Raw genomic sequence first — 26535 nt, 5'->3', positions numbered from 1 at the left:
CGCATAGTGGCAACAAGGCAACACTATATTTTTCAAAATGACCTTGGCGTTTTTTAAATCCATTTTCTCAAGACAAGGAAAATGACTTTTAAACTGTAATTTTTTAAAAAACATATATATTTTCTTTGCTTTTTTTTTTTTATTATTTTTATTTTCTCAAACTACAAGGTCTTTTTGAAACCAAAATGTTATATGTATATATATTTTTTTAACGTCTACCCACCACTATTCTCACATATATACGTAGCAATTTTAGTGACAATAGCATGTATAGGGGCTGTTCACCGCTAAAGTTGGCACAAAATTATGCAAAATTATGAATGATTAAACAATCAACTGAATTTATAAACCATAATTGCAAAAACATTTTGTAATCTTAATTAGCTGATTATGATCACTATTGCTGACCTCTTCCGATCCTTTCTGAATCAATGTTCCAGAACAGGTGTGCAGATCAGGTGTTCTGCCTTCACCTGATGCATATGTGTTCCAGATGTGTGGCTCGTATATAATACTAAGTGTGGAAGGAACGTGACAGCCAGGCAACTAGTATCTCTTCTGTCTCAGGTGGTGGAGCCGGAGGAGGTGCAGAAGAAATGCGGTCTGAGGAACCTGCACACCTCTCACTGTCTGGGCTGCGGGGAGATCATGATTAGTGCGCTGGGGGACCCCTCTGGAAACGGCAAAGGTGACTTGTGTTTTTCACTGTACTTCATCATATTTTTTTTTTTTTTTTTTTTTTTTTTTTGCTAGTAAAAATGGATCATGATGGGGAACAAATTCAGCATATAAAGGCTCCAATGTGTTGTAAGGAAGAACCTTTCAGCACCCATTTTTGTTTGAGTATGCAGGGCCGAAGGCACTGTAGGCTCGTGCCTACAGGCGCATTAAGTAGGAGAGGCAGCCTCCTTCCATGAAAGTCCCCCTAGTGAGTTACATTACTGCTACGCTTCACTCCTTCCATTGCAATTGTCCTCATGCTGTGCAATGCTCCGATGGACTCCTTTCCCCGCCCATGCTGGCAGCAGCTGTGGTCTGCTCCTATACCAGCGCTGTCCTTCTGTTTTGTGTCTTTAAGGGGCGTGGTTTGATGAGGTCATCAAGCCAGGACCCTCACATGCTGGCATAGTGCAGACCACAGCCACTGCCGGGGAAGTAAGTTCCGCTGCCTGCATGCTCAATCGGAATGAGAGGAATGGACCGGAGCACTAATGGTGTGTGAAATACTGTATTGTCGTTGATATGCATATAAAAAAAGAGAGAAAAAAAAATTGTTGCCCGTTATTGTTGTGTGCTGATCCTTTGTAGGTGCTAAAACACTGAGTTCAGCTGAGTTTTGAATTTAATATCACAGAATTGTTTCCAGCAGATTAGAGGAAGTATGTGTGTACTTGTATATGGGTGTGTACCACTAACCTCAGGAGCTTACAGTTTAATTTCTGCCTCATATCACTGACCTCAGGAGCTTACAGTCTAATCCCTGTTTTATGTCATTCTTAGTGACATGAGACAAGGATTAGAGTGTAAGACTCTAAGGACAGTTGGTGATATGAGGCAGGGATTAGCGCTCAGATTATTTTTTTGCTTAGGGGTGTGGCCTGTGTTGAGGGGTGGCAAGGGCACCATAACGCCTGTGCCTACAGGTTCAAGAGTTGTAAATCCGGCCCCGTGAGGATGTCCTGTCATTTTTGTCTTATTTCTAGTAAATGGAAAAACATGTTTTATTTTACACTAAAGATTAAGCCATAAGTGCATGATATCTAGAACAATGGCATGAAGTCATATTATTGTCCGGGATATTTAGAACAATGACCATATCCTTGTTCTGGAGTGGGCTTGTACTAGGTACACATCAGCTAGGTCGCATTGGCCCACTGCTTTGAGAGTTAGACACATAACCGCAAGCCTCTTACACACACTCAACTGAGGCGCCAGGCTTTTATGGTTTTGGCAAACAGATGCTCCACACAATTGCCTGAGGAAGCGGGTACAACCCCAAAACGTGATGGAAGCGGAGTTATTACTATTGCTGTTTTGAATAAAGAACTGGTTTCGAAATTAAACCAAGTGTGTCCGATTTTTAAACCTTCTAATTGGTGCCTCTGTATCATCAATCTCAATTTCTATCGTTGTCCACCCCTGGTGGAGGGGTTTAGCTCCATTATACTTCTAACACAGAGAGCTACTTTTTAAACCTGAGTAGGGACAGGTTAATGGGGAACATTTTATCAAGAGCGTCTGAGACTTTGGGACGCCTTACTATCATGCAGAACAGTTCTTCTGCTGGTTAGAAAAGTTTTGGAAGAAAAAAACTGTCGGTAGTGCTTTGATAAATCTGGCCCAATTATCCAGCCCCCCCCCCCCCCCCCTTTGAAAGTATTATTTAAGATAATCTCCTTCCCCTTACTACAACAAACTACATCATTGGGGCTCTTGCTCTCTTTCCTTTTTTTTAGTACACACACCTTGATTAAAGTCGGCTGAGGTAGCCGATAACTACTGCCTCAGGCGTGTGTACAGAGGCCCCAGACCAGCGATGTGGGAGTGGTCTGTCTTCATGGGCCTGAGGACTTCTGCACGAAGAGACGATGAGACGATCTGGACTCATTTCCTATGAAGTATTGGAGAAGGTCAAGAAGTCAAGATGACTTATGAGATGCTTTTCTGTGTCTGGTGTATTCCTTCCATAATTTGGTCTTCAGATAGTCTATAGTTACTAGTACCTGTATGGGACAGATGTTCTTGGAATTCCCATACTGCACTGGATTTTCACACAGTGATCATACAGCATGTTTCTAACCTTGCTATACCTACTTTAGCTCTCCCTCAGACTCCTTATTGATGCCTCATGTTTCTTTGTGTCTCAGGTGGGTTTGTCTTGCTGGACGGAGAGACGTTTGAGGTGAAAGGAAACTGGGAGGTGGAAGGCAACGGCACACCATATGGCTATGACTTCTGGTACCAGCCGAGGCACAATGTCATGGTCAGCACGGAGTGGGGTGCCCCCCGGGTGCTTGATAAAGGGTTCAACATAGAGGATGTCAAGGCAGGTAAGTGAGAGGTGGGGTGCTGGTGCATTTATATGAACAGTGAGCTCCTTACAACTTGCGCTGTTCTGTGTGTGTGTGTGTGTGTGTAGTGGTGTGTGTGTGTGTGTGTGTGTGTGTGTGTGTGTGTGTGTGTGTGTGTGTGTGTGTGTGTGTGTGTGTGTGTGTGTGTGTGTGTGTGTGTGTGTGTGTGTGTGTGTGTGTGTGTGTGTGTGTGTGTGTGTGTGTGTGTGTAGTAGTGTGTGTGTGTGTGTGTGTGTGTGTGTGTGTGTGTGTGTGTGTGTGTGTGTGTGTGTGTGTGTGTGTGTGTGTGTGTAGTGGTGTGTGTGTGTGTGTGTGTGTGTGTGTGTGTGTGTGTGTGTGTGTGTGTGTGTGTGTGTAGTGTGTGTGTGTGTGTGTGTGTGTGTGTGTGTGTGTGTGTGTGTGTGTGTGTGTGTGTGTGTGTGTGTGTGTGTGTGTGTGTGTGTGTGTGTGTGTGTGTGTGTGTGTGTGTGTGTGTGTGTGTGTGTGTGTGTGTGTGTGTGTGTGTGTGTGTGTGTGTGTGTGTGTGTGTGTGTGTGTGTGTGTGTGTGTGTGTGTGTGTCCCCCTTATCCATTTCAGCCCGCTGGGATTTTTCACCTTATGCATCGGATCAATTTTCACCTCCCATTCATTCACTGATAACTTTATCACTACCACCTATCTCAATTTTATTGATCTACATCTTGTTTTTTCCGCCACTAATTAGGCTTTCTTTGGGTGGTACATTTTGATTAAAAAAAAATCTTATAAATGCATTTTAACAGGATTAATAAGCAAAAATTGAAAAAATTCATTATTGCTCAGTTTTCGTCCATTATAGCTTTAAAATAATCCATGCTACCATAATTAAAACCTATGTATTTTATTTTTACGTTTGTCTTGGTTATGACCCCATTAAAATTTTGTCCCTATCACAATGTATGGCGCCAATATTTTATTTGGAAACAAAAGGTGCATTTTTTCCATTTCGCGTCATCACTATTTTCAAGCTTATAGTTTAAAAAATGTTCGTAGTATACCCCCCTTCAAATGCATATTTAAAAAGTTCAGACCCTTGGGTAACTATTTGTGTTTGTTTTTTTGTTTTTGTTTTTTTGTTTTGTTTTTTCCTCGTGCTTCTTGCTAACCGGAAGCACAAGGATGACACGGAAGATTGTACATGCAGAAAGACTGAAGCCTCTTGTAAGAGCACTTCGGTTTTTCTGCTGGGGACACGGATCAGTGGTCGGGAACCATGTTCCCGTTCACTGTTCCCAGGGCTACCGGGGGACAGCACGGGGGAGCGCGCCGAAGCAGAGCAGCCGCCTGGATGTGAGCTTCACATCCAGGAGGCAGAAATGGTTAAAGAGGAAATGTCGCGAAAATCTTAAAATTTAAAACTCATACAAATAAGTAGTACATTTCTCATAGAGTAAAATGAGCCATAAATTACTTTTCTCCTATGTTGCTGTCACTTACAGTAAGTAGTAGAAATCTGACATTACCGACAGCTTTTGGGCTAGTCCATGTCTTAATGGGGGATTCTCAGCATGGCCTATATTCTTTATAAAGACATTCCCTGAAAATGATTAATGCAAAGATTCTGGCCAGCCTCCCTACTTGCTACACACTATTTTGGCAACTGCCATTCACGAAGTGCTTTTAAAAATAAAGAAAGCCCTGAGATTCCTCCCCCCCCCCCCCCCAATGAGAAGATGGACTAGTCCAAAATCTGTCGGTAATGTCAGATCTCTACTACACACTGTGACAGCAACATAGGAGAAAAGTAATTTATGGCTTATTTTACTCTGGGAGAAATGTACGGTACTTCTTATTTGTATGTGTTTTAAAATTCCTGTAAGATTTTCGTGACCGTTCCTCTTTAAGGACCAGAGACTGCTGGCACGGTAAAACTGCGCTTACCGACGAATCCCCGCAATGATCCGACGGTCACACCGCTCTGTCCCCGCCGCAGGTCCCTCTCTCTGCCGTTGCTATGACTGGAGCTGTGTGAACCGGTCAGGAGCCGATTTCATTGGCTCCTGATGCTGTCCATCAATGTAAACCAATGGGATTGGCTTACAGCGATGACAGGGCCAGGAGCCAATGAAATCCTCTCCTGACCGGCTCACACAGCTCTGCCGTCATATATGGCAGTGTGAGTGGGTTGTGGCGGGACCGCGCGGCAGCGATCCTTGAAATCTACGTCCTGTCAGAGCCGTGCAGCCACAAGCGGGTGTAGATTTCAACTGCACTGGCCTAGAAGTGGTTAAAGAGAAACTCCGACCAAGATTTGAACTTTATCCCAATCAGTAGCTGATACCCCCTTTTACATGAGAAATCTATTCCTTTTTACAAACAGACCATCAGGGGGCGCTGTATGGCTGATATTGTGGTGAAACCCCTCCCACAAAAATTCTGAGTAGGTACTCTTGGCAGTTTCCTGTCTGTGAACCCTGTTGCATTGTGGGAAATAGCTGTTTACAGCTGTTTCCACCTGTCAAAACAGCAACCAGCAGCTACATCACCTGCCAACAGTAAAAATGTCACCATGTGATGCCAGAATATAAATCGGGGTTTTAAAATATTTTACAATGGGCAAACACTGACTAAATCATTTATACATAATTATTGTAAAAATGAAGCACTTTTTTATTACATTATTTTCACTGGAGTTCCTGTCTCAAAGGCATAATGGCAGGTACTGCCAAAAGTGGACCTAAACTTAATTGGGGAATTTTTTGACTGAGGCTCACTGGAGAATAGGAAAGTGCTGTACACAGTGTCTCTCTAGACCAGGGGTCGGGAACCTATGGCTCGCGAGCCATATATGGCTCTTTTGAACTCCGCATATGGCTCTCTGGCTCGCTAAATCACGTGTGACGGAGCGGCCAGAGAGACTTTGTTTACTTTTAAATTCAGTGTGCGCCGCCGCCTCCTCCTGCCCCCCGGGCTTCATTTACATATCCACCTCCCGCCTTCCCTCACATGTGTGCTGAGCGCCGCCTCCACCCGCCGCGGCCAGCGTACTGTAGCTCCACCCCCATGGTGACGTGGCATGCAGGGACTGGAGGCCGGAGTGAGTTGTGGGCAGTGATTGTCAGCTGAGCCCGCGCTGTGGAACTCCGGTGAAGCTGACTAGAAGCTGGTGAGTGTTAGCATTATTAAGCCTGCCACCCAGCGCCTCACCTGTTTCCCCCCACCCAGCCACCCACCAAGCGCTATTAGCTGCCTGTCCAGCACCTCACATGTTTCCCCACCCACTCACCAAGCAATATCACCTACCTACCCAGCACCTCACCTGTTTCCCCACCACCACCCACCAAGCAATATCACCTACCCACCCAGCACCTCACCTGTTTCCCCCCACCACCCACCAAGCAATATCACCTACCCACCCAGCACCTCACCTGTTTCCACCCACCCACCCACCCACCAAGCAATATCAGCTGCCTGTCCAGCACCTCACCTGTTTCCCCCACCACCCACCAAGCAATATCGTCTACCCACCCAGCACCTCACCTGTTTCCACCCCACCACCCACCAAGCAAGATCACCTACCAACCCCGCACCTCAGCTGTTTCCCCCATCCACCCACCAAGCAATATCAGCTGCCTATCCAGCACCTCACCTGTTTCCCCCATCTACCCACCAAGCAATATCACCTACCCACCCAGCACCTCACCTGTTTCCACCCCACCACCCACCAAGCAAGATCATCTACCCACCCAGCACCTCACCTGTTTCCCCCCACCCACCAAGCAATATCAGCTGCCTGTCCAGCACCTCACCTGTTTCCCCCACCCACCCTCCAAGCAATATCACCTACCCACCCAGCACTTCACCTGTTTCCCCCCACCCACCCTCCGAGCAATATCACCTACCTACCCAGCACTTCACCTGTTTTCCCCCACCCACTCACCATGCAATATCACCTACCAACCCAGCACCTCAGCTGTTTCCCCCACCCACCCTCCAAGCAATATCACCTACCCACCCAGCACTTCAGCTGTTTCCCCCATCCACCCACCAAGCAATATCCCCTACCCACCCTGCACACTGCCAACCCAGCACCTCACTACCCCCCCCCCCAGCAAGAAATATTACCTACCCACCCAGCACCTCACCATCCCCCCCCCCCCCCCCCAACAAGCAATATCACCTGCCCACCCAGCACCTTGACCTACCTCTCCACACCCTAACCTGCCGCTCCCATTATTTTCTGGTGAATGCTGCCCACATTGCGATTATTTTCTGGTCACTGCTGCCCACTTTACGATTATTTTATGGTGAAATGCTCCCCACTTTATGATTATTTTATGGCGAAATGCTGCCCACTTTACGATTATTTTATGGTGAAATGCTCCCCACTTTATGATTATTTTATGGCGAAATGCTGCCCACTTTATGATTTCTGGTGAAACATTGCTGCATTAGGTAAACAATAAGTCTCTGAATTCTTTTTAATAATGTTATGCAGTTGCTTACCATTAGCAACAGCATAACAACGTTATTAAAAAGAATTCAGACACTTATTGCACTTTAAACTGTTGGTTTTGCATAAAATGCACACATTTCCTTGTATTTAGTTATTGTATGGCTCTCACGGAATTACATTTTAAAATATGTCGTGTTTATGGCTCTCTCAGCCAAAAAGGTTCCCTACCCCTGCTCTAGACCTACAGGATTTAAAGAGGAACTGTTGTGATAATAATGTAATAAATACATTTTATAATAATTATAGTATTTATAAACTATGTACCACCTGAGGCCACAAAAATCATGCCTGCTCAGTGTTCTCCCCAGAATTTTTCTCCAGCCGGGTGGCATGAAATAGTAGCCGGGTGGCATGAAAAAGCAGCCGGGTGGGGCGAGATAAAAATGCAGGGCAACTCTGCTTACAGCATAGGAGGAGTGAGGAGCTGAGCCGATGACAGCCGGGTGGTCACCAAATCTAGCCGGGTGGAGCACCCCGGCTAAAAGAGCCTGGGGAGAACACTAGTGCTCATGAGGCATGTTGTCAGTGAGGGAACGGAACTCAATCCACCTGGTGATAGTTTGTGCCCATAGCCTACCAGGCTAGCAACACATTCTAATTAGAAGATTGTGTAGCGCTTGTAAATATAGTCAGAGTTGGCAGCAACAAGTAAATATAGTATCCGTCACTATACACCAAAAAACACATATACAAATAAACTTGTGTGCCTATGCATATAAAATCAATGCAACCTATATTAAAACTCATATAATAGGTGAATCTACATTTATGAGCTGTATAGCTAGCCTCTTTCTAGTATTAGACCTAGATACGTCAAATGTCCCAGGACCAACTACCTTCATGCATGCATATATTCATTAAAAATGGGAGATTCCCCTCTCTTCCTTCAAACAGTTGTTCCTGATTAAAGCTTTAAAACTGCTCCACCGAGCGCTGTTAATCTTTCAGAGTAAAATAAACTGTCCTCAATACAGGTTTTATACGTCAGAGCCTGCGTTTCAGCAATTCATAAGGCTTATATAATGCTTCTCCACATAGATTCACAGTGTACACTCATCTTCCGCTGCCACAGCAGCTTAACTCATGTCTTCTTCAAAAGAGAGGGGGGCGGAGAGGGGATTCTCAACCCTTCAAGTGTATTTAGATGCTAGATCCGCTTGAGTCCCGGCCGGCAACTCACTGCTGGATCACTCTGTTACAGCAGGCTACCCGCTCTCTCTGCTAATGTAATGCTAAGGGTGTGATCCCACTTAAGCGATGTGATTTTATAAAAATCCCCCATAGCATTGCATTTGCAAGAGCTTTTTCAAATCACTGGTGCTTAGAAATCGCTCCTAGTGGGTTTCTGGCCTGAATACTGCCTGCGATTTGTGCTGGATGGTTGAAACTGCTGGTTAAATGCATTCTGGATAACCGGTCCGGGAATATTAAACTGTAATGTGTGAATATTTTTGTACAAATGACTTTTGCCCTTTACAAAGTAGATGGGGTCTATGGAGTGGTTATGAAGTTAATTTTGAGGAATTTACCAAAAGCGTATGTAAACTTCTGACTTCTATAGTCCACCCTCTGCAATGCTTACAGATACTTGATGTATGGATGTAGTAAGAGTGAATGCTGCTAGTTATTGTCTGGTCATATAATAATCTAGTCTAGACCCCTTCCCAACCTCCCCTACAACACCAGATTGCTTTCTAGAGCAATGAAAATTGCTGGTGACCACTCCCACTCAGGGCATAGCCTCTTCAGATGGCTCAAATCGGGACGGAGGTTCAGGGCCAGGATGGCCACAAGGCGTTTGAACACTTCTTTTTTTTTTTTTTTTTTTTTCCCTGTAGCCGTCAGACTCTTGAACTCGGTTTGATCCATTCTATTGTTTGATCCATTCTTCCTACTCCGGTCAAGTCACCCCGGCCCTAGGCCACAGCCAACTGCTGTCTGCCACCTTTTCTACGCGGGCTGCTGCTCTGTTCACTGTTACTGTCTCGCTATTGGTTGTACCACTATCCTTGTCTCATCTCTGCAATACTTTGTTTCTGTATATTGGTGTTTTTTTTTATTTTGTTTCTAATGTTCTACTACTTTCACTGTCTAATCATTGTGCCAAACTCAATTCCAAGCATGGCCAGCTATGCTTGGCGAAATATACCGATTCTGATCTACATCCCATGTTCCAGGACATTATGGCAAGAGTCTCCATGTATGGGACTGGACCAAACACACCCGCATACAGACCCTGGACCTGGGTGCAGACGGCTTGATCCCCCTTGAGGTGCGATTCCTGCATAATCCGGACGCTCAGCAGGGATTCGTCGGCTGTGCTCTCGGGGCTTCCATCTTCCGCTTCTACAAGGCTGAGGTGAGGGGAGCACGGGACCATGTTACATAAATGTAAACTATGGTTATATTGTCCACCACAGAAGCCCCATGTCCATCCAGCTCAGCCTCTCACCAACTCCAAAAGTTCTGTTCTAAAGGATGCCAAACAAAGTCTTCTCAGGGGCAACCGTGACCAACCGAGATGGTCCATGAGGTGCTCTTCATTACGATTGGCTTTGCAGATTGCCTGTAGTGGCCCACAATGATGTGGCTTCTAACAGGAAAAGAACAATATGTTCATTTGTTGCTGTCCTTTTAAACAAACCAAAGGTTAAAGATAAACAAAATACTTGCCTAAGAGGGAAGCCTCTGCCTTGTCCAGACGCTTCCTATCTCCTCTCCCCCACCGCCACTGGCCAAGACCCTCCTCTTCTCTTGTCCGATATGTTCCTTGGGTCCATGTATGGCAACTGGATTTGAGGAGGACACTTTCCTCTACCTAGGTAAGTATCTTTTTATTTCCGCTTGACTTCACTTTAAAGATCTTTAAAGCACTCATGAACTGAGGGATATGGATGGAGGCTGACATATTTCCTTGTAAGCAATGCAGATTCGCTGGCTGTCTTGCTGATCCTCTCTCTAATACTTTTAGCCATAGACCCTGAACAAGCATGCAGGTCAGATGTCTGATAGAGTTGGGCCGAACCTCCGATTTTAGGTTCGCGAACCCTGTTCGCGAACTTCCGCAAAAGGTTCGGTTCGCGAACCGCAATAGACTTCAATGGGGAGGCGAACTTTCAAATTTTTAAAACATTCTATCAGCTGGAAAAATGATAGAAAACATGTTTCAAAAGCTCTAATACCTGGAGCCACACCTAATTGAGTGAAATACACATCACTGCTGGAGGACCCACCCTCCCTCCTCCAAGCAAGGTCCTATATACCATTTGCCTACCTACACTAATTAGTTATGGGACAGCTGCTACACACTCTGCTAGGGAGATTTTAACCTCCCTCCTCCCTTCTCCCTCCTCCCTTCTCCCTCCTCCCTTCTCCCTCCTCCCTTCTCCCTCCTCCCTCCTCCCTCCTCCCTTCTCCCTCCTCCCTTCTCCCTCCTCCCTTCTACCCTTCTACCTATTCCCTCCTACCGGAGGGAGGAGGGTCTCTTCTGCCAGGGAATTATACTATTTTAAAAACCAGTATACATCATACCATAGCTGGGAATACATACATGAGTATACATCATACCATAGCTGGGAATACATACATGAGTATACATCATACCATAGCTGGGGATACATACATGAGTATACATCATACCATAGCTGGGAATCGAACCCAGATCTCACTGTGTGGTGGGCACGTCACCCTAAGCACTGTACCACTACAGAAGTAAGTGAAGCTTGCCTAAAATTTAACATTTATGCTCAATGCAATAGAACCATTAGGTTGCTTAAAGGAGAACTGTAGTGAGAGGTATATGGAGGCTGCCATATTGATTTCCTTTTAAGCTATACCAGTTGCCTGGCAGCCCTGCTAATCTATTTGGCTGCAGTAGTGTGAATCACACCAGAAACAAGCATGCAGCTAATCTTGTCAGATCTTACAAAAATGTCAAACACCAGGAGGAGGGAGGAGGGAGGAGGTGGGAGGGAGGAGGGAGGTGGGAGGGAGGAGGGAGGTGGGAGGTGGGAGGAGGGAGGTTAAAATCTACCTAGCAGTGTGTAGCAGCTATCCCATAACTAATTAGTGTAGGCAGACAACTGAGTCAAATGGTATAAAAGGACCTAGCTTGAAGGGAGGGTGGGAGGGGTCTTTAGCACTGAAAGCAGTGTGTTTCACAATAACATGTCTGCTGACAGTAAAATGGAGGCGAAAATTTTTGCTCAATACAGCTTTATGGGGCGAATCGAACTTCCGCAAAAGTTCGCCTGATGCAAGCGAACGCGAACCCCCAAAGTTCGCCTGGAACCGTTCGGCCCAACTCTAATGTCTGACTGGATTAGCCGCATGCTTGTTTCAGGTGTGTGATTCACACACTGCTACAGCCTAAGAGGCCAGGCAACCAGTACATTCCTCTCGGTTACAGTTTCTCTTTAAAGTATACCTGAACTAAGGATTGAACCTCATCCCAATCAGTAGCTGATGCCCCCTTTCCTATGAGAAATCTTTTCCTTTTCACAAATAGATCATCAGGGGGCTCTGTATGGCTGATATTGTGGCGAAACCCCTCCCACAGTGATGTCAGGACCATGGTCCTGACAGTTTCCTGTCTGTGAACATTGTTGCATTGTGGGAAATAACAGCTGTTTCCAACTACCAAAAAAAAACAAGCAACTTCTCCTTCCACTGACATCACCTGCCAGCAGTAAAAAGTCACCATGTTATAAATGTCAGAATGTATATCAGAGAAGAAAGATTTTTCAATGGGCAAACACTGATGTGCTTAATTTTTTACAATAATTATGGATAAATGATTGATTTTTATTTTTTTTTATTACACTATTTTCACTGGAGTTCCTCTTTAAGCAATGTGGCTGAGCAGCTGTATAGTATGTTCATATATAGGGCTGGATTTATACTTTTTCTGCCCCTAGGCCAACTCACTTGTGCAGTTCCATGTACAGCACCCCCTCCTAATCCTTGTGCAGCCCCCTCTTCCATGTCTACCATTCATGTACAGCAGACCCCTTCAGTTTTACACTGGTTGGTTATATAAATACAGCCAGGTCCCTTGGGCAGCAGCTCCCTATGCATGTGTTGCTCCTTATTTGGCCAAGATGGCCCCAAATGGCCACTATGACCAGTTCTTTTCTAGCATATGTACAAAGCTTTGTTTCATCATATAACCTCTATGGAATATTTTCCCAAAGTAAACATGTCTGACTGTAGAGCAAGTGTTGACATCCATGTGAAAGGACCGCTAGTACAATTCTCATGCTAAACTACACACAGTATATACAACTGGTTTCATCTTGTGACAAATGCTTCTAGAAATGTACTGTAGTCTGCTGGTGAGTTTACTGACACACTTAGTATAATTACATTTACCAGCATTCAATATTTACATTTCTATATGTATCTATAGCCATCTTAGTCTCCAGCATGGACATGATTTTACTCTATTTTCTTTTCCCTTTTTTTATTTTCGTCTGTTGTGCAGGATGGAAAGTGGGCTGCCGAGAAGGTCATCCAGGTGCCACCTAAGAAGGTCCAGGGCTGGGCGCTACCAGAAATGCCAGGTATGTGGTTGGCAGGGAGGTGGCTCCATGTCATTGTGACAAGGAAGATGCCAGCATGAGTTTGCTGCACAACTGCGATGAGAGAACCATGTGTCCTGCCCCTCCCTTGGCAAGGTAGGGCAGTGATGCTAAAGTTCAATAGGTCATAATTTCTCTGTGTGGGAGCTAAATAAACAGCAAGTGTGATGTTCTAACTGATTCAATCTTGATTTGAATCTACATTTTTAACCTTTTTAAAACCAAAATCAAGAATATGAGATTTCAGGCCTCCATATCGCTGTCAGGTCAGTTGTCCTTTAATTTGGACTTGCTGCTTCTGCTGTCACATCTAACCTTCTTCCCGGGGTTTATCAGTGGAACTTTTACTGTTCTCTCTCATGAAAGTAGAATATATCTTTAAACTTCTTTATGACATTGTAACTGCAATACAGACTGCAATCTCCGCCTCTGATCATAGAGTATTGTCCTGTAAAAAACAGCCCTACTGAATTGTATTCATATTATATATTGGCCTGCTGTGGCGTCTGACTGAGGAATGCCAGAAAGTAGCAGAACCTGCTTCAGGTAAAGAATGCTCACGAGTTTATAAATTGCAGAGATTGCAAAATATTCCGTAGTGTTTTGTTTTTTGTTTTTCTGACTCACAGATCTGGCTGAGGTTAAAGGTAAAAAACACACGTTTATTAAGAATGTGATAGCAAACCTAAATTTAGCTGGAACAATTTTTTAATTTTAAAGAGAATCTGTATTGTTAAAATCGCACAAAAATAAACATACCAGTGCATTAGGGGACATCTCCTATTACCCTCTGTCACAATTTCGCCGCTCCCCGCCGCATTAAAAGTGGTTAAAAACAGTTTTAAAAAGTTTGTTTATAAACAAACAAAATGGCCACCAAAACAGGAAGTAGGTTGATGTACAGTATGTCCACACATAGAAAATACATCCATACACAAGCATGCTGTATACACCCTTCCTTTTGAATCTCAAGAGATCATTTGTGTGTTTTTCCCCCTGCAGCTATCTTCCACTGAAGTGTCAGGCTATTTCTTCCTGCAGAGTGCAGACAGCTCTGCCTGTATGTAATTCCTCAGTATGTGAAAGCCCAGCCAGCTCAGAGGAGGATTTATCCAGCTTGTAAAAGATAATAGAGCAGAGAGAAGCTGCTCTAATCTAAATAACACACAGGCAGTGTGCAGAGAGGGGCCTGGAGGGGGGAGATGCATCACAGAACCACAACACTGAAGAACTTGGCAGCCTTCCAGACACAGGCTGACAAGTCTGACAAGAGAGAGATAAGTTGATTTATTACAGAGATGGTGATAGTATAAAGTGCTGCAGTAAGCCAGAACACATTAGAATAGCTTTTAGAACTTGTAGGATGATAAAAAAAACAGGATGCAATTTTTGTTGCGGAGTCTCTTTAAGTGTCCCTGATATAAAGAAATGGCATAGATATATACTTACCAGGAGCTTCTTTCAGCCCCCATAGGCTGTCTGCTTACTCCCAGGCCGCTCCATTATCCTGCAATGTGGCCTGGTAAGTTTCCCCAGTCACCCTCCATTGTGCACGTACAGTCCCCCGACTGCCCTCCTAGGTCCGGAAGCCAGTGCTGGTCGTAATGGAAAAATCTACGCTTACGGATCATTACGCGTAATTTTACGCATTACGCAATTACGGTTACGGCGTAGGAAATTATCTACGGTACATCACTGTAATTACGCGTAAACTTACGCAATTACGCGTAAGGATACCGTAATGAAGGCGCTTACACTACAATGTTACGCGTAGTGCCGTAATACCCATTAATGCGTATTTTTTTACGCATGCGGACGATATGTACGCAATAGCCGTCAATGTGACAGTTATTGCGTACATATCATTCGTATGCGTCAAAACGTACGCTTATACTGAAGGGCGGGAGAAGATACTATTGGTTGCTTAGGATGTTGACTGATTGGCTACTCTTAGAAAATGGGAGATTTTACGTTAGTAATTACGCGTAAAATTACGCGTAAGTGTTCGTAAAATTACGCATGCCTAGCAATTACGGTAGACAGTGTAATTACGATACCACTTACGGTCTTACGCGTAAATAATTACGCGTAAGACCGTAAGTTACGCGTAACGCTTACGCGTAAATTTACATTGAATTTTGATGCGTAATTACGCTCATGCGTAATTTCGGCCCAGCACTGCCGGGAGCATTCTGCACATGCGCAATTTGCTAAGATTGTACCTGTGCTTGCACAGAATGCTCTGGTCTACAGGGATCGTGATTGGGGGATGTGCATGGCTGGGACCACGGATGCCCAGTGGAGTACGACTGTCGACTTTATCTGGCCGCATTGTGGCCCAGAGGATGAGAGTCTAAAGGGGGCTGGAGGAAGCCCCAGGTAAGTATAAATCTATACCATTTCTTTATCTCAGGTCAAGTGAGGAATAAAAGGTGGCCATTACAACTGTTGATAGTGATAGTGGCTGGATAGTGTAATGGGTTAAGGGCTCTGCCTCTGACACAGGAGACCAGGGTTCGAATCTCGGCTCTGCCTGTTCAGTAAGTCAGCACCTATTCAGTAGGAGACCTTGGGCAAGACTCCATAACACTGCTACCGCCTATAGAGTGGCTGCAGCTCAGCGATATAAATGTTCTGTCTTTGTTTGTTGTTTGTTTGATCTGCCTCCAGATTGAATCTGATTTAGAGATGGGTCTATTGCCTGCCCACACACTGCAGACATTTTCACTAGATAGCTGCCTACATCCCCTAAAAAAATGTGAAAAGGAAGAGTCCTGCTGCCTTTTGTGGTGAGTGCGCACTCTAATGCTTCCTCTGTTCTCAGGCATTATCTCAGATATCCTGCTCTCATTGGATGACCGCTTCCTCTACTTCTGCAACTGGCTACATGGCGATATCAGACAGTATAACATCACTGACCCACGTCACCCCAAAATGGTCGGGCAGGTAAGCGATCTCTGCAAATGGAACACTTTTACAGATAAGTCTTCAGCGGAAAACTGTGGCTAAGCCAATGGGATAAAAAATTTACAGAAGGGCAGTTTCCCCCCCCCCCCCCCCCCCTTTTTTTTTTTTTTTTTCGTGAGGTCAAATGTAAGGATGGTTGGACTTGTCAAATTCTGCCTGAATTCGGTTCGGAAATTGGAATTACCAGACTGATTCCTCCATTTACGTAAGGTTTAATACCGCCAACTTCCACAGTTTAATTGCTAAGCTCTCTTAGGGCTGGTGCACACCAAAAACCGCAAGCAGATCCGCAAAACGCTAGCAGATTTTGAAACGCTTTTTTTTATTTTTATGAGGCGTTTTGCTAGCGTTTTGCGGATTGCTGCTGCGGTTTTCAGTATAGTAGATTTCATATATTGTTACAGTAAAGCTGTTACTGAACAGCTTCTGTAACAAAAACGCCTGCAAAACCGCTCTGAACAGGCGTTTTTCAGAGCGGTTTGCGTTTTTCCTATACTTAACATTGAGGCAGAAACGCATCCGAAATCCAAAAAATGCCTCACCCAGGCATTTTTCGTTTCTGCAAAACGCCTGCCGCTCTGGTGTGCACCACCCCATTGAGATACATTGACCAAGCAGATCCGCAGCCGCAAGCGGATCTGAAAACGCCCAAAAAGCCGCTCGGTGTGCACCAGCCCTTAAATGCAATCTTTACTATTCTCCCGCTAGTCATCTTCAGGAGAATAGTGGGAACAAATAACAAATGTTTTGTTTTTACAAGGCCTTGTAGTTTTTGCAAAAATGTTTTTTCCGTTGATGTATTCATAAATTGATGTTTTATAAAGTTGGTTAAATTAAATTCTGCAGAATTTCGCCATTTACAGTAGAGTTTGCCAAATTCCAAGGTTAATTGCCAAGAGAATAGTAAAAAAACCATATTTATTTATTATTTTTTTTTTTTTTTTTTTAGACCAGGTTCACCAGTGGGATGTTGCTTTGTGTTCCCTTCAACAGGAACACAATGCAGTGCAGCAAAAAAGTCGTACCGCACATTATGGCCTGGAACCCACTATCGCTAATCGCAAGCGCTAGCATTTTGTATGAGCAGTTTGTCAGCGGTTTCATGAGCGTTTTAGGAAGTGATTTTACAAAGTGTATCAATTTGCCGGCGATTGTGTAGCGATTAGCGACTTAAAGTCTGATTTGGTCCTTTCAATTAATTTTAATTTTGTTAGTGTGTTAACGTTAAACCGCTAGCAATATCGCTCCATGCAGGTTTTGATGAGCGATTACGCCAGCGTTTATATACTTTACATTGAAGCACGAACGCTCCCAAAAATGCTGCATGTCCTGCGTTTGCGATTTGAGGAATCGCAAACGCGCCAGTGGAAGTTGCCCCATCCATTTACATTAGCTGAGCGTTTTGGCAAAACGCTAGCGTTCTGTAACGCTCAAAAAATGCTCTCAAAATCACCCTTGTGGGTTCCAGCCCTTTGCATTATGTCACATATAGTAGGCGCAGTGAAGCATACAGACAATGAAAAGTATGCTTCCCTGTACCTGTTAACATTTTTTTTTTTTTTTTAAGGTAACTCACTGCATGGAGTGCGTTACCATAACGCAACACATTACACCGTAACGCTAACTCTATACTGTGATCGTGCCTTATGGTGGCCACTAATGATCCAATCTTTTTCATCCAATCTTACCATTTCTTAGTAATATAAGGGACAGCCTATAGTATTCATTCAAAATATTCACCAAGTTTACTCTTCTACTACATAGATTTGGTAAGATTGGATGAAAAAGATTGGATCATTAGTGGCCACCCTTAGGCCACATACAGACATCAGACCCAGTGTTGCCAACTCATCCCTTTAATTACTGACACATCTAAGTTATACAGGTTCTGGGGCTATTTGCACATAATCAGTGCTTTAACTGCATCTACCTAGCCCCAAAACCTGTATAATTCATATTTGTCAGTAATTAAAGGGATGAGTTGGCAACACTGATCAGACCATAGTCTTTGGAAAATGAAAGATCACAGACCAATCTTACCACCCTTCCTGTAGTATAAGAGCCATACTCTACACAGTCTATTCTATGGAGCTGAACTCCCCATCAGACAGAAATCTTTGCAAGATGCTGCACACACAGATGCTGTACAGACACAAAAGATCAGTATCTGCAAAAGATCTGTTCCTGCCAAAAATCCATTCCTGCAAATTGCAATGATAGTCTATGAGATCTGCAGATCATCATACACACATGATTTAACTGACATTCATCTGCAGATCAGATCCACCCGGATGGATTTTCAGATCTGCAGATCTGCAGATGAATGTCAGTTAAATCATGTGTGTATGATGATCTGCAGATCTCATAGACTATCATTGCAATTTGCAGGAATGGATTTTTGGCAGGAACAGATCTTTTGCAGATACTGATCTTTTGTGTCTGTACAGCATCTTTGTGTGCAGCATCTTGCAAAGATTTCTGTCTGATGGGGAGTTCAGCTCCATAGAATAGACAGTGTAGAGTATGGCTCTTATACTACAGGAAGGGTGGTAAGATTGGTCTGTGATCTTTAATTTTCCAAAGACTATGGTCTGATGTCTGTATGTGGCCTTAGGCTTATCACTGCAGTGTAGTAAACAGCATTCTAGACTTTTTTTTTTTTTTTTTTTTTTTAATTTTCAAAAGGAAAAGATTACAGCATATTGTACATACATTTGCATAATATTGAATAAGGAAGTCATATGACATCTTGGCCCCCCAAAAAAATAAACATTGTAACATGAATATTATAAACTGTAAATGTCAGTCAATTTTATTATACCATTTGGAATGTAATTATTAGACTGCTGTAATTGGAATCTGGTACAACATGCTGCAAGAAAAGGAGGTGAAGAAGAAAAGTGACTCTCTGCCTAGGGAATCTTCCCCCCCCCCCCCCCCTCACTCCACCCCCCAGTCTAAATCTTATATAAGCTCAATCCAGAATGGGTATAAAATTAGTTTGTAGCATCAATGATTTTGTCCTCCCAAACACCCTGTGATAAAAAAAAAACAGAATATGTATGTAGCGACTGATTGATGGCTCTCGCCCACATTCCCAAAGTTGGCACAGACTAGTTCCTTCAGAGCGTAGTTTGTAGCAGTTTATTGATTACTGAGAGAATATCTTTCCAGTAATCAACAATCAAGGGGCATGTCCAGAAGATATGTATAAAGGAGCCTAATTCAGTTTGACATCTCCAACACCTATTAGACAGAGTATTATTCACTCTATGCATACGTTCAGGTGTCAAATATGCTCTATGTAAAAATTAGATTTGCACCATCTTTAGCTGAGACAACTGAAGTAGGGAATGTTTCCAGGATTTCATCCCAATCTTCTCTATCCAGCTCCACCACATCTACCTGCCGCTTAAGAATTTGTCAAGTCTATTGTTGTTTAGCGTTAATGGTGTTATGTATATGGCCGAAAGCGTTTTGGGTCCATCTCTAGTCAGGAGGAGTTGTTCCAGATCATCGGTACTTAACGTAGGAGGTCGTCTACCAAACTGTGTATTATTATAAGCATGACGTAGCTGGAGATGCCTAAATGGATTATGATTAGCATTCTAAAACTTTATAACCGAGCTTCTTTTACAGTGGAAATTATGGTGTGATCGAGTGGCCATGTTGGGACTTCTCCAGCTGATTTTTTTTTTTCCCATCTGTGGCCTTCAAGAATGATTGTGAAGCATATTTTCAACTGTATGATTTTTGGGTTGAGTTTAATCCCAGCCTTAGTGCTCAAACCCACTAGCAGCCTTTTCTAAGCGCTGGTGATTTGAAAAACTCTTGCTTATGCAATGCTATGGGGGAGTTTTATATCTTTTTCATCCAATCTTACCAAATCTATGTAGTATAAGGGTAAATTGAGTGAATATATTGAATAGAAAATTCAGGCAGTTCCCTTTATATTACATAGAAATGGTGAGATTGGATGAAAAAAATTGGATCATTAGTGGCCACCTTTAGTAACACTGCTAGTGAGTTCCAGGCCTCACACAGCGAGAAGATGACCAGCATGTCTCTGATGTAACCTCTTTCTCTCTCTTCCTTACAGATATTTCTGGCAGGCAGTGTATTAAAAGGAGGACCTGTGACGGTGCTGGAAGACCAGGAACTGAAATGCCAGCCTGACCCAGTGCTCATCAAGGTGGGTACGAACTCCAGATAGAAGTCCCAATCACACTGCAGGACACAGCATTTTCTGGGACTCAGGAAAACGTAAAATCAGATGTGATTGATACATTTACACTGTCAATCAGAATGCAAGCGCAGTCACTGGGCCGCAGATGCAAAGTCCCAACCAGCACCATTTTTTCACAACTGCATCGTGAACGTAATACAAGTTGGACGCAATGGAAGCCTATGGGAATGGACGGTGTCTGTTCCCAGTAGGCTGATCACCGCATTCTAAACGCCTACTCACCTGTCTGGTGGATTCAGTTCAGCCGCCGCTGGCGCACACTGTTCCATTTAAAAAAAAGATCAGAGCCTAGCAGAAGCATGGGGCACTCCATTGGTTTGCAAAAGAAAATCACTGGGAAGCCTACTTCAACAGAGAAATTTGCATTGGTTCGTAGTGGACCTTTGAGGATCCTACCTGTTGCTAGATAGGACTCCTGTTGATGTTGTGGGTTTTTTTGCTTGTTTTTTGTTTGTGTGTTGTTGCTTTTTAACAATCCAGTATGCCCCAAGACGACGACATTAATACTTCTGGTTAAATAACTTCTATAGCAAAGCTCTTCAATGTACAGTAATGTCCCCCTTATTCCTGTGCTGCTTCTAGGGGAGGAAGATCGGTGGAGGACCGCAGATGATACAACTCAGTCTGGATGGAAAGAGGCTTTATGTCACCACATCTCTGTTCAGCTCATGGGACAAACAGTTCTACCCGGACATGATCAAGTAAGACATTGGTAGACTAATAGGGAAACAATCTAGTGGATGATTTAGTAAAAGTTAATGGGCCTGATCCAATTCACTTTTCCCCTAAGTTTTCTCCTAGGAGATAGATTTAGGCTGCTTTCACAGTAAGACGTTACAGGCGCACATTAGTGCAGCCTGTAACGCTCCCCAATGCTCAGCAATGTAACTGCAATGGGCTGTTCACAGTGCCCACGTTGCGTTACATTGTAACGCTGCACGTCAATCTAGAGTGCAGCATGCTATAGCGTTAGAGCGGCTTTGCCGCGTTAGCCTGCTTGCACAGGCGCAGTGATTAGCCACATGGCTAATTAATATTCACTGCACTGACGTCACTGGTGGGACCACGTGATGCGGAGTGTTCTGCTCACGTGGTCTCCACCAGAGCATGCGTACTATAGTACGCATCCCGGACGCATCAAAGAGCCGCTAACGTCCTCTGCCACCACCATGCGTTGCGTTAGGTGCACGTTATGCGACCTTAACGTAGCACCGTCTTAGTGTGTAAGTAGCCTAAATCATCTGTTTGGTACTTTTTCAATCCCAGAATGCTAAAGTGATTTTAAACGTAGGTGATAAAAGTACTTTCACAATTATTCTGAGTATTATCGCGCTTGCTGGTGGCTTAAAGGCACTATATTTTATAAGGTGAAAATATCACCCAAGAGAAAACTTGCAAAACAGGCGATAAAGTGATTCGGATCGGTCCCAATGTGTTTAAGGTACCTTATATATTTTATACTAGTGACCTTAGCTCGGTCAAAAACACCACTCACGCTCACGCGTGCTCATGTGCCCCCACCCCTCCTGGACCCCCGCCGCGTCATTCCCACAGCTCTCCTCAGTGCCTCTGTGTCCCTCCCTGCACATGCGCACAACAGAAAAGAACACACACAGGGACATCGGACGCAGAGACACCTGTGTCTTATTAGGTAGGATAGCAGAGACTTCTGCAGCGCTTTACGGAGTACATAGTCATGTCACTGAGAGTCCTCAGAGGAGCGCACAATCTAATCCTACCATAGTTGGTCTGATGCCTTATTATGATTATTATGATTATTATTATTATTATTATTTATTATGTATTTATAGCACTGCTATCTTCTGCAGCACTTTACAAACTACATAGTCATGTCACTGACTGTCCTCTGAGGAACTCTCAATCTAATCCTGCCAAAGTCAATCTAATTTCCTACATTTATTATTATTATTATTATTATTATTATTATTATTATTATTATTATTATTATTTAAGTCCTGCAGATGTAAGCACTATAATAATAATAATAATAATAATAATAATAATAATAATAATAATCATCATCTGGTAAGACATTAGACTATGACTATGGTAGGATTAGATTGTGAGCTCCTCTGGGGACGGTCAGTGAAATAATTATGTAGCGCTGTATATAGCGTTGGCATCTTCTTTAGCACTGTACAAAAATAGTGCAGGTGCTGCATCTAAACCATGTACAAATGTAAAGCACAAGTAATCTGTGCTTTTGGCACTCAACAACATACTGTATTTGTTGCTCAATAACTTGCCTGCAGCTTACACAGGTGGTGATCCCCCTACCACACCCAACAGGCTCGCCAAATGAAAGGACCCAAGTGAGCAGGTCTAGTTGTTGGGCAGATGGGAACTTTATAGTCTCCATTATCACAAATGGCCACTTTTTGTTTCTGAGCTCCAGTCTCAACTACCATCACCTCAGACAAAGAGAAGCCTTCATAGTTTTTAATAACTTCACAGCTTTTTTTATTTCTGTAAAAGGTTCCAATTAATCCAACAAAAGCTCCTGATGAGTTTTTAATGACTAAACTAGTTGGGCGGTCTGGACATGGTGACATGATCTAGCGTAGATCTGCTTCTCAACCATGGGAGCAGTAAGCCTACGGGGAGAGGCCATATTGGTATCCCACATGTGAGTTTGTTGGTTTTGTTGGACTTCCTCTAAAATGGGGAGTACGTGTGTAGGATAAAGGTGTGTGTGTGTGTGTGTGTGGGGGGGGGGAGGGGTATTTTTGGTCTTGTAAAGCAGCAGAAGGTTAATGAGCAAAGTGCCCCCTACTGGCAGTCTTCACCTCTGACCTCTCCTCTTTCCCATGTAGGGAGGGATCAGTCATGATGCAGATTGATGTGGATACAGACAAGGGAGGCCTCGCTGTCAATCCAAACTTCCTGGTGGATTTTGGGAAGGAACCAGAAGGTCCAGCCCTCGCTCATGAGTGCCGCTATGAAGGAGGAGACTGCAGCTCAGATATCTGGATCTAATGTGGCTGAGATCTACGGCCTGCACTGAACACCCCTGCCACACTGCCACATAACTTCCACAGTGGGCCGAAATACTTCTGAACCCAACATATCTCTGTCTGCACTACATGAGCTGCTGCCTGTAGCCATAGGATGTAACCTGCTGAAGCTATTGTGCAACACACCAGACTGTCTAAAGGGACCTTCCACTCAGAGGTGGAGCCATCCGCTAGCTTCTCATACCTCTTGGAAACTCTAAACCGATCCAGAACTAGGCCAAGGACACTTCACTTTTAGTGTTGCATGTCTACGCCTACTATGACATGTGGCCACTTCTCCTTTTTAAATTGAACCCAAGGTGAGTGTTCTATGGAGGCTGCCATATATATTTCCTTTTAAGCAATACCAGTTGCCTGGCTAGCCTGCTCATCCTCTTCCTCCAATACTTTTAGCCATAGGCCCTGAACAAGCATGCAGTGGATCAGCTGTTTCTGACAATATTATCAGAACTGACAAAATTAGCTGCATGCTTGTTTCTGGTGTACTTCAGACACTACTGCAGCCTAATAGATCAGCACGGCTGCCAAGCAACGGGTATTGTTTAAAAGGAAACTAATATGGCAGCCTCCATATCACTTTAACCTTGGGTTCACTTCAAAGTGTACCGGAGGTGTTAAAAAAGTAAATGCTTAAGAGGATGGAAGCTTCTGGATCCTATAGAGGCTTCCCATGCCATCCTTTGAGTGGCTGACTCAGTCCTGACTCAGACAGGAAGTGACTACAGTGTGACCCTCACTGATAAGATGTTCCCCTTTTTATCTTGTTCTTGCTCTCAGAAGCCATTTTCCGCTAGGAAAGTGTTTTATAGTTGGAATTTCTTATCAGTGAGGGTCACACTGTAGTCACTTCCTGTCTGAGTCAGGGCTGATATTTAACTCTTTCAGACAGAGAAAGGGAAAAAGGAATACAACAGTTATTTGTGTGCTAGGCACTGTACATACATGTCTATCTCATCATCTCACCTCGGGTATTCTTTAACTCCTTTTTTAAAGATATAAATTAAAAATTCTGGCACTGTGAAGTGGAGAATACCTTATAATGGCTGCAGAAGATGTGCAGACCTGGGACCTCAGAGTCTCAGATCTTGCCACTGGTGTGGCTATTTGGTGGGGTGATTCTTTACACACAAGTCATTCCTCATCCAATGTCTATGAACGTCATTATCCGCTCACCTAAGAGAACCTGTAATCTTTACCTGTGAGGGGAGGGGCAATGGAGGAAAATCCCTCAAGCATTTTGTCAGTAGATGTTAGTTCACATGCCAATGACTGCTGCTGCTCCTCCACCCATAATTACTGGGAAGGAAATAATGTCTATGAAGCAACATTTAATGGCAATTACCCCTCAGCACTGTTTCTGCACAGCACGCCTGCACCCCATGTGAGCCTCAAGTGAATAAAACTGGCCCTGAGCCATGCTGTTATTATCACTGTCTGCTTTATTTATATAGTACCAACATCTTCCGTAGCGCTGTACATGGCACAAAAGAAATAGTGGGGAGTACAGATACATGAGACGTTCAATGACCTCCATCAAACAGACATCCATTTTGGAAAGAAAATAACTCTCTCACAAATATCCAATATTGTGCAAAAATACACATATCTTTATTGGTTGCCTCTATTTATAAAAACAATGAAAGAGGACATCTAACATGTATAAATACATCAGAGGACAATATAATAGCTTGGCAGATGAGGATTTTGTCCCTAGGCTTTCACAAAGGACTAGAGGACGTGACCTGCGCATGGAGGGTAAATTTTTGCCATTGATTTAGGAAAGGGTTCTTTACGATAAGAGTGATTAAAATGTGGAATGTATTGTCACAGAACATAGTTATAGAAAATTCTAGATCACGTTTTGAGGGGGGCTTAGATGCTTTCTTTGTGTTAAGACATCCACGTCTATAAATACTAGGTACTTCCTGGTGGTGTTGATCCAGTGATGTTATCTGATTGCCACGTGGAGTCGGGAAAGATATTTTTATTTTTTTTTCCCTTTTGGGGCTAATTGGACCATGCCTTGTAAGAGTTTTTGCCTTCATCTGGATTAACAGGGATATGTGAGGGAGCAGGCTGGTGTTGTACCTTATTTATTGGTTCAACTTGATGGACGTATACTGTATATACTCGAGTTTAAGTCCAGAAATGTGGGTCTCATTCACTTCATATAAGTGTAGGGGTCGACTTATACACGAGTCACGGGAGCACTGAGCACCCTGAGTTATGTATGTACTAATAGTCACATTCCCATTTGCAGCAATTTACCCAGTGGTAAGTTATAATTTAAGGAAAGGAAATGCCAAGAAAACACGGGTCTGATAGTCCTGGCCACAACAATTAGCAAGGAAAGGGGAAAAACTGGGTTGCCTAAAACTGAGTCAATAATTGCAGCACTTGTGGGCCTGAAGGAGGTATTGGCTGCACTTAAGGAATAGGAGGGGTTAATGCAGGCATGGGAAAACTTGGCCCTCCTGCTGTTAAGGGACTACAAGTCTCACAATGCATTGCAGGAGTCTGACAGCCACAGTCATGACTCATAAACGGGGCTGTATCTCTTAAGAGGCGCCCGTGGGCCGGTGCCATGGGCGGCCCCTTGGGGGGGGCGGCCATCTAATGCTTATTTATTTAACTTTTTTATTTTTTATTATTTAAATAAAAATGATTGGGAAAAAAAAGTGACCCTTTTTTTTGCGGCGGGGGGGGGGGGGGGGGGGGGTCTGGCGACGGAGACGGGAGCGGCACACACATGGAGGGGGACTTGCTCCCCCCCCCTCCAGCAGAGTAGTAGCGGCCGGCCGGGGAAATTTCCCGACGCTGGAGGAAGACTCTGCATGCCGCTGGCTGGTCTGAGCAGTGACGTCACCAGACCAGGCAGCGGCATGCAGGGATGGATTCCCTCGCGCGCCGGGAAGAAGAGGTGGGATGTTCTCCGGCCGCTGCCCCTGGACTGGAATCGTCTCTGGCTGCACTGACTGGAAGGGGGAGCGGGAGCTTCAGGTGACTGAGGGGACGTCCCTGCTTCCCCGCTGGCCGCTACTCTGTGCCTGCTCCACCTTCCAGGCTACCTAAACTGGGGGACACTTATTATATCTACTTCCTAAACTGGGGCATTTATATATTTACTTCCTAAACTGGGGGACACCTACATACCTACTTCCT

At 44.0% G+C, this 26535-nt stretch overlaps 1 protein-coding gene across 1 annotated transcript in view; it reads left to right on the top strand.

Annotated features, from left to right (window-relative positions):
* Positions 1 to 24800, top strand: part of SELENBP1 (selenium binding protein 1) — a 48865-nt gene extending 24065 nt beyond the window's left edge. Inside the window, exons 5-12 of the mRNA XM_068252448.1 lie at positions 568 to 688; positions 2868 to 3050; positions 9724 to 9905; positions 13029 to 13107; positions 15950 to 16071; positions 20192 to 20284; positions 20921 to 21039; positions 23173 to 24800. Of these exons, the coding sequence (XP_068108549.1) occupies positions 568 to 688; positions 2868 to 3050; positions 9724 to 9905; positions 13029 to 13107; positions 15950 to 16071; positions 20192 to 20284; positions 20921 to 21039; positions 23173 to 23335 (1062 nt within the window). The 3' untranslated portion in view covers positions 23336 to 24800. The remainder of the gene's footprint in view (positions 1 to 567; positions 689 to 2867; positions 3051 to 9723; positions 9906 to 13028; positions 13108 to 15949; positions 16072 to 20191; positions 20285 to 20920; positions 21040 to 23172) is intronic.
* Positions 24801 to 26535: the final 1735 nt, after the last annotated feature.

The sequence above is a fragment of the Hyperolius riggenbachi genome, chromosome 9, assembly GCF_040937935.1.
Source record: "Hyperolius riggenbachi isolate aHypRig1 chromosome 9, aHypRig1.pri, whole genome shotgun sequence".
NCBI classification, from domain to species: Eukaryota; Metazoa; Chordata; class Amphibia; order Anura; family Hyperoliidae; genus Hyperolius; species Hyperolius riggenbachi.
This window is presented reverse-complemented; position numbering and strand designations above follow the sequence as displayed.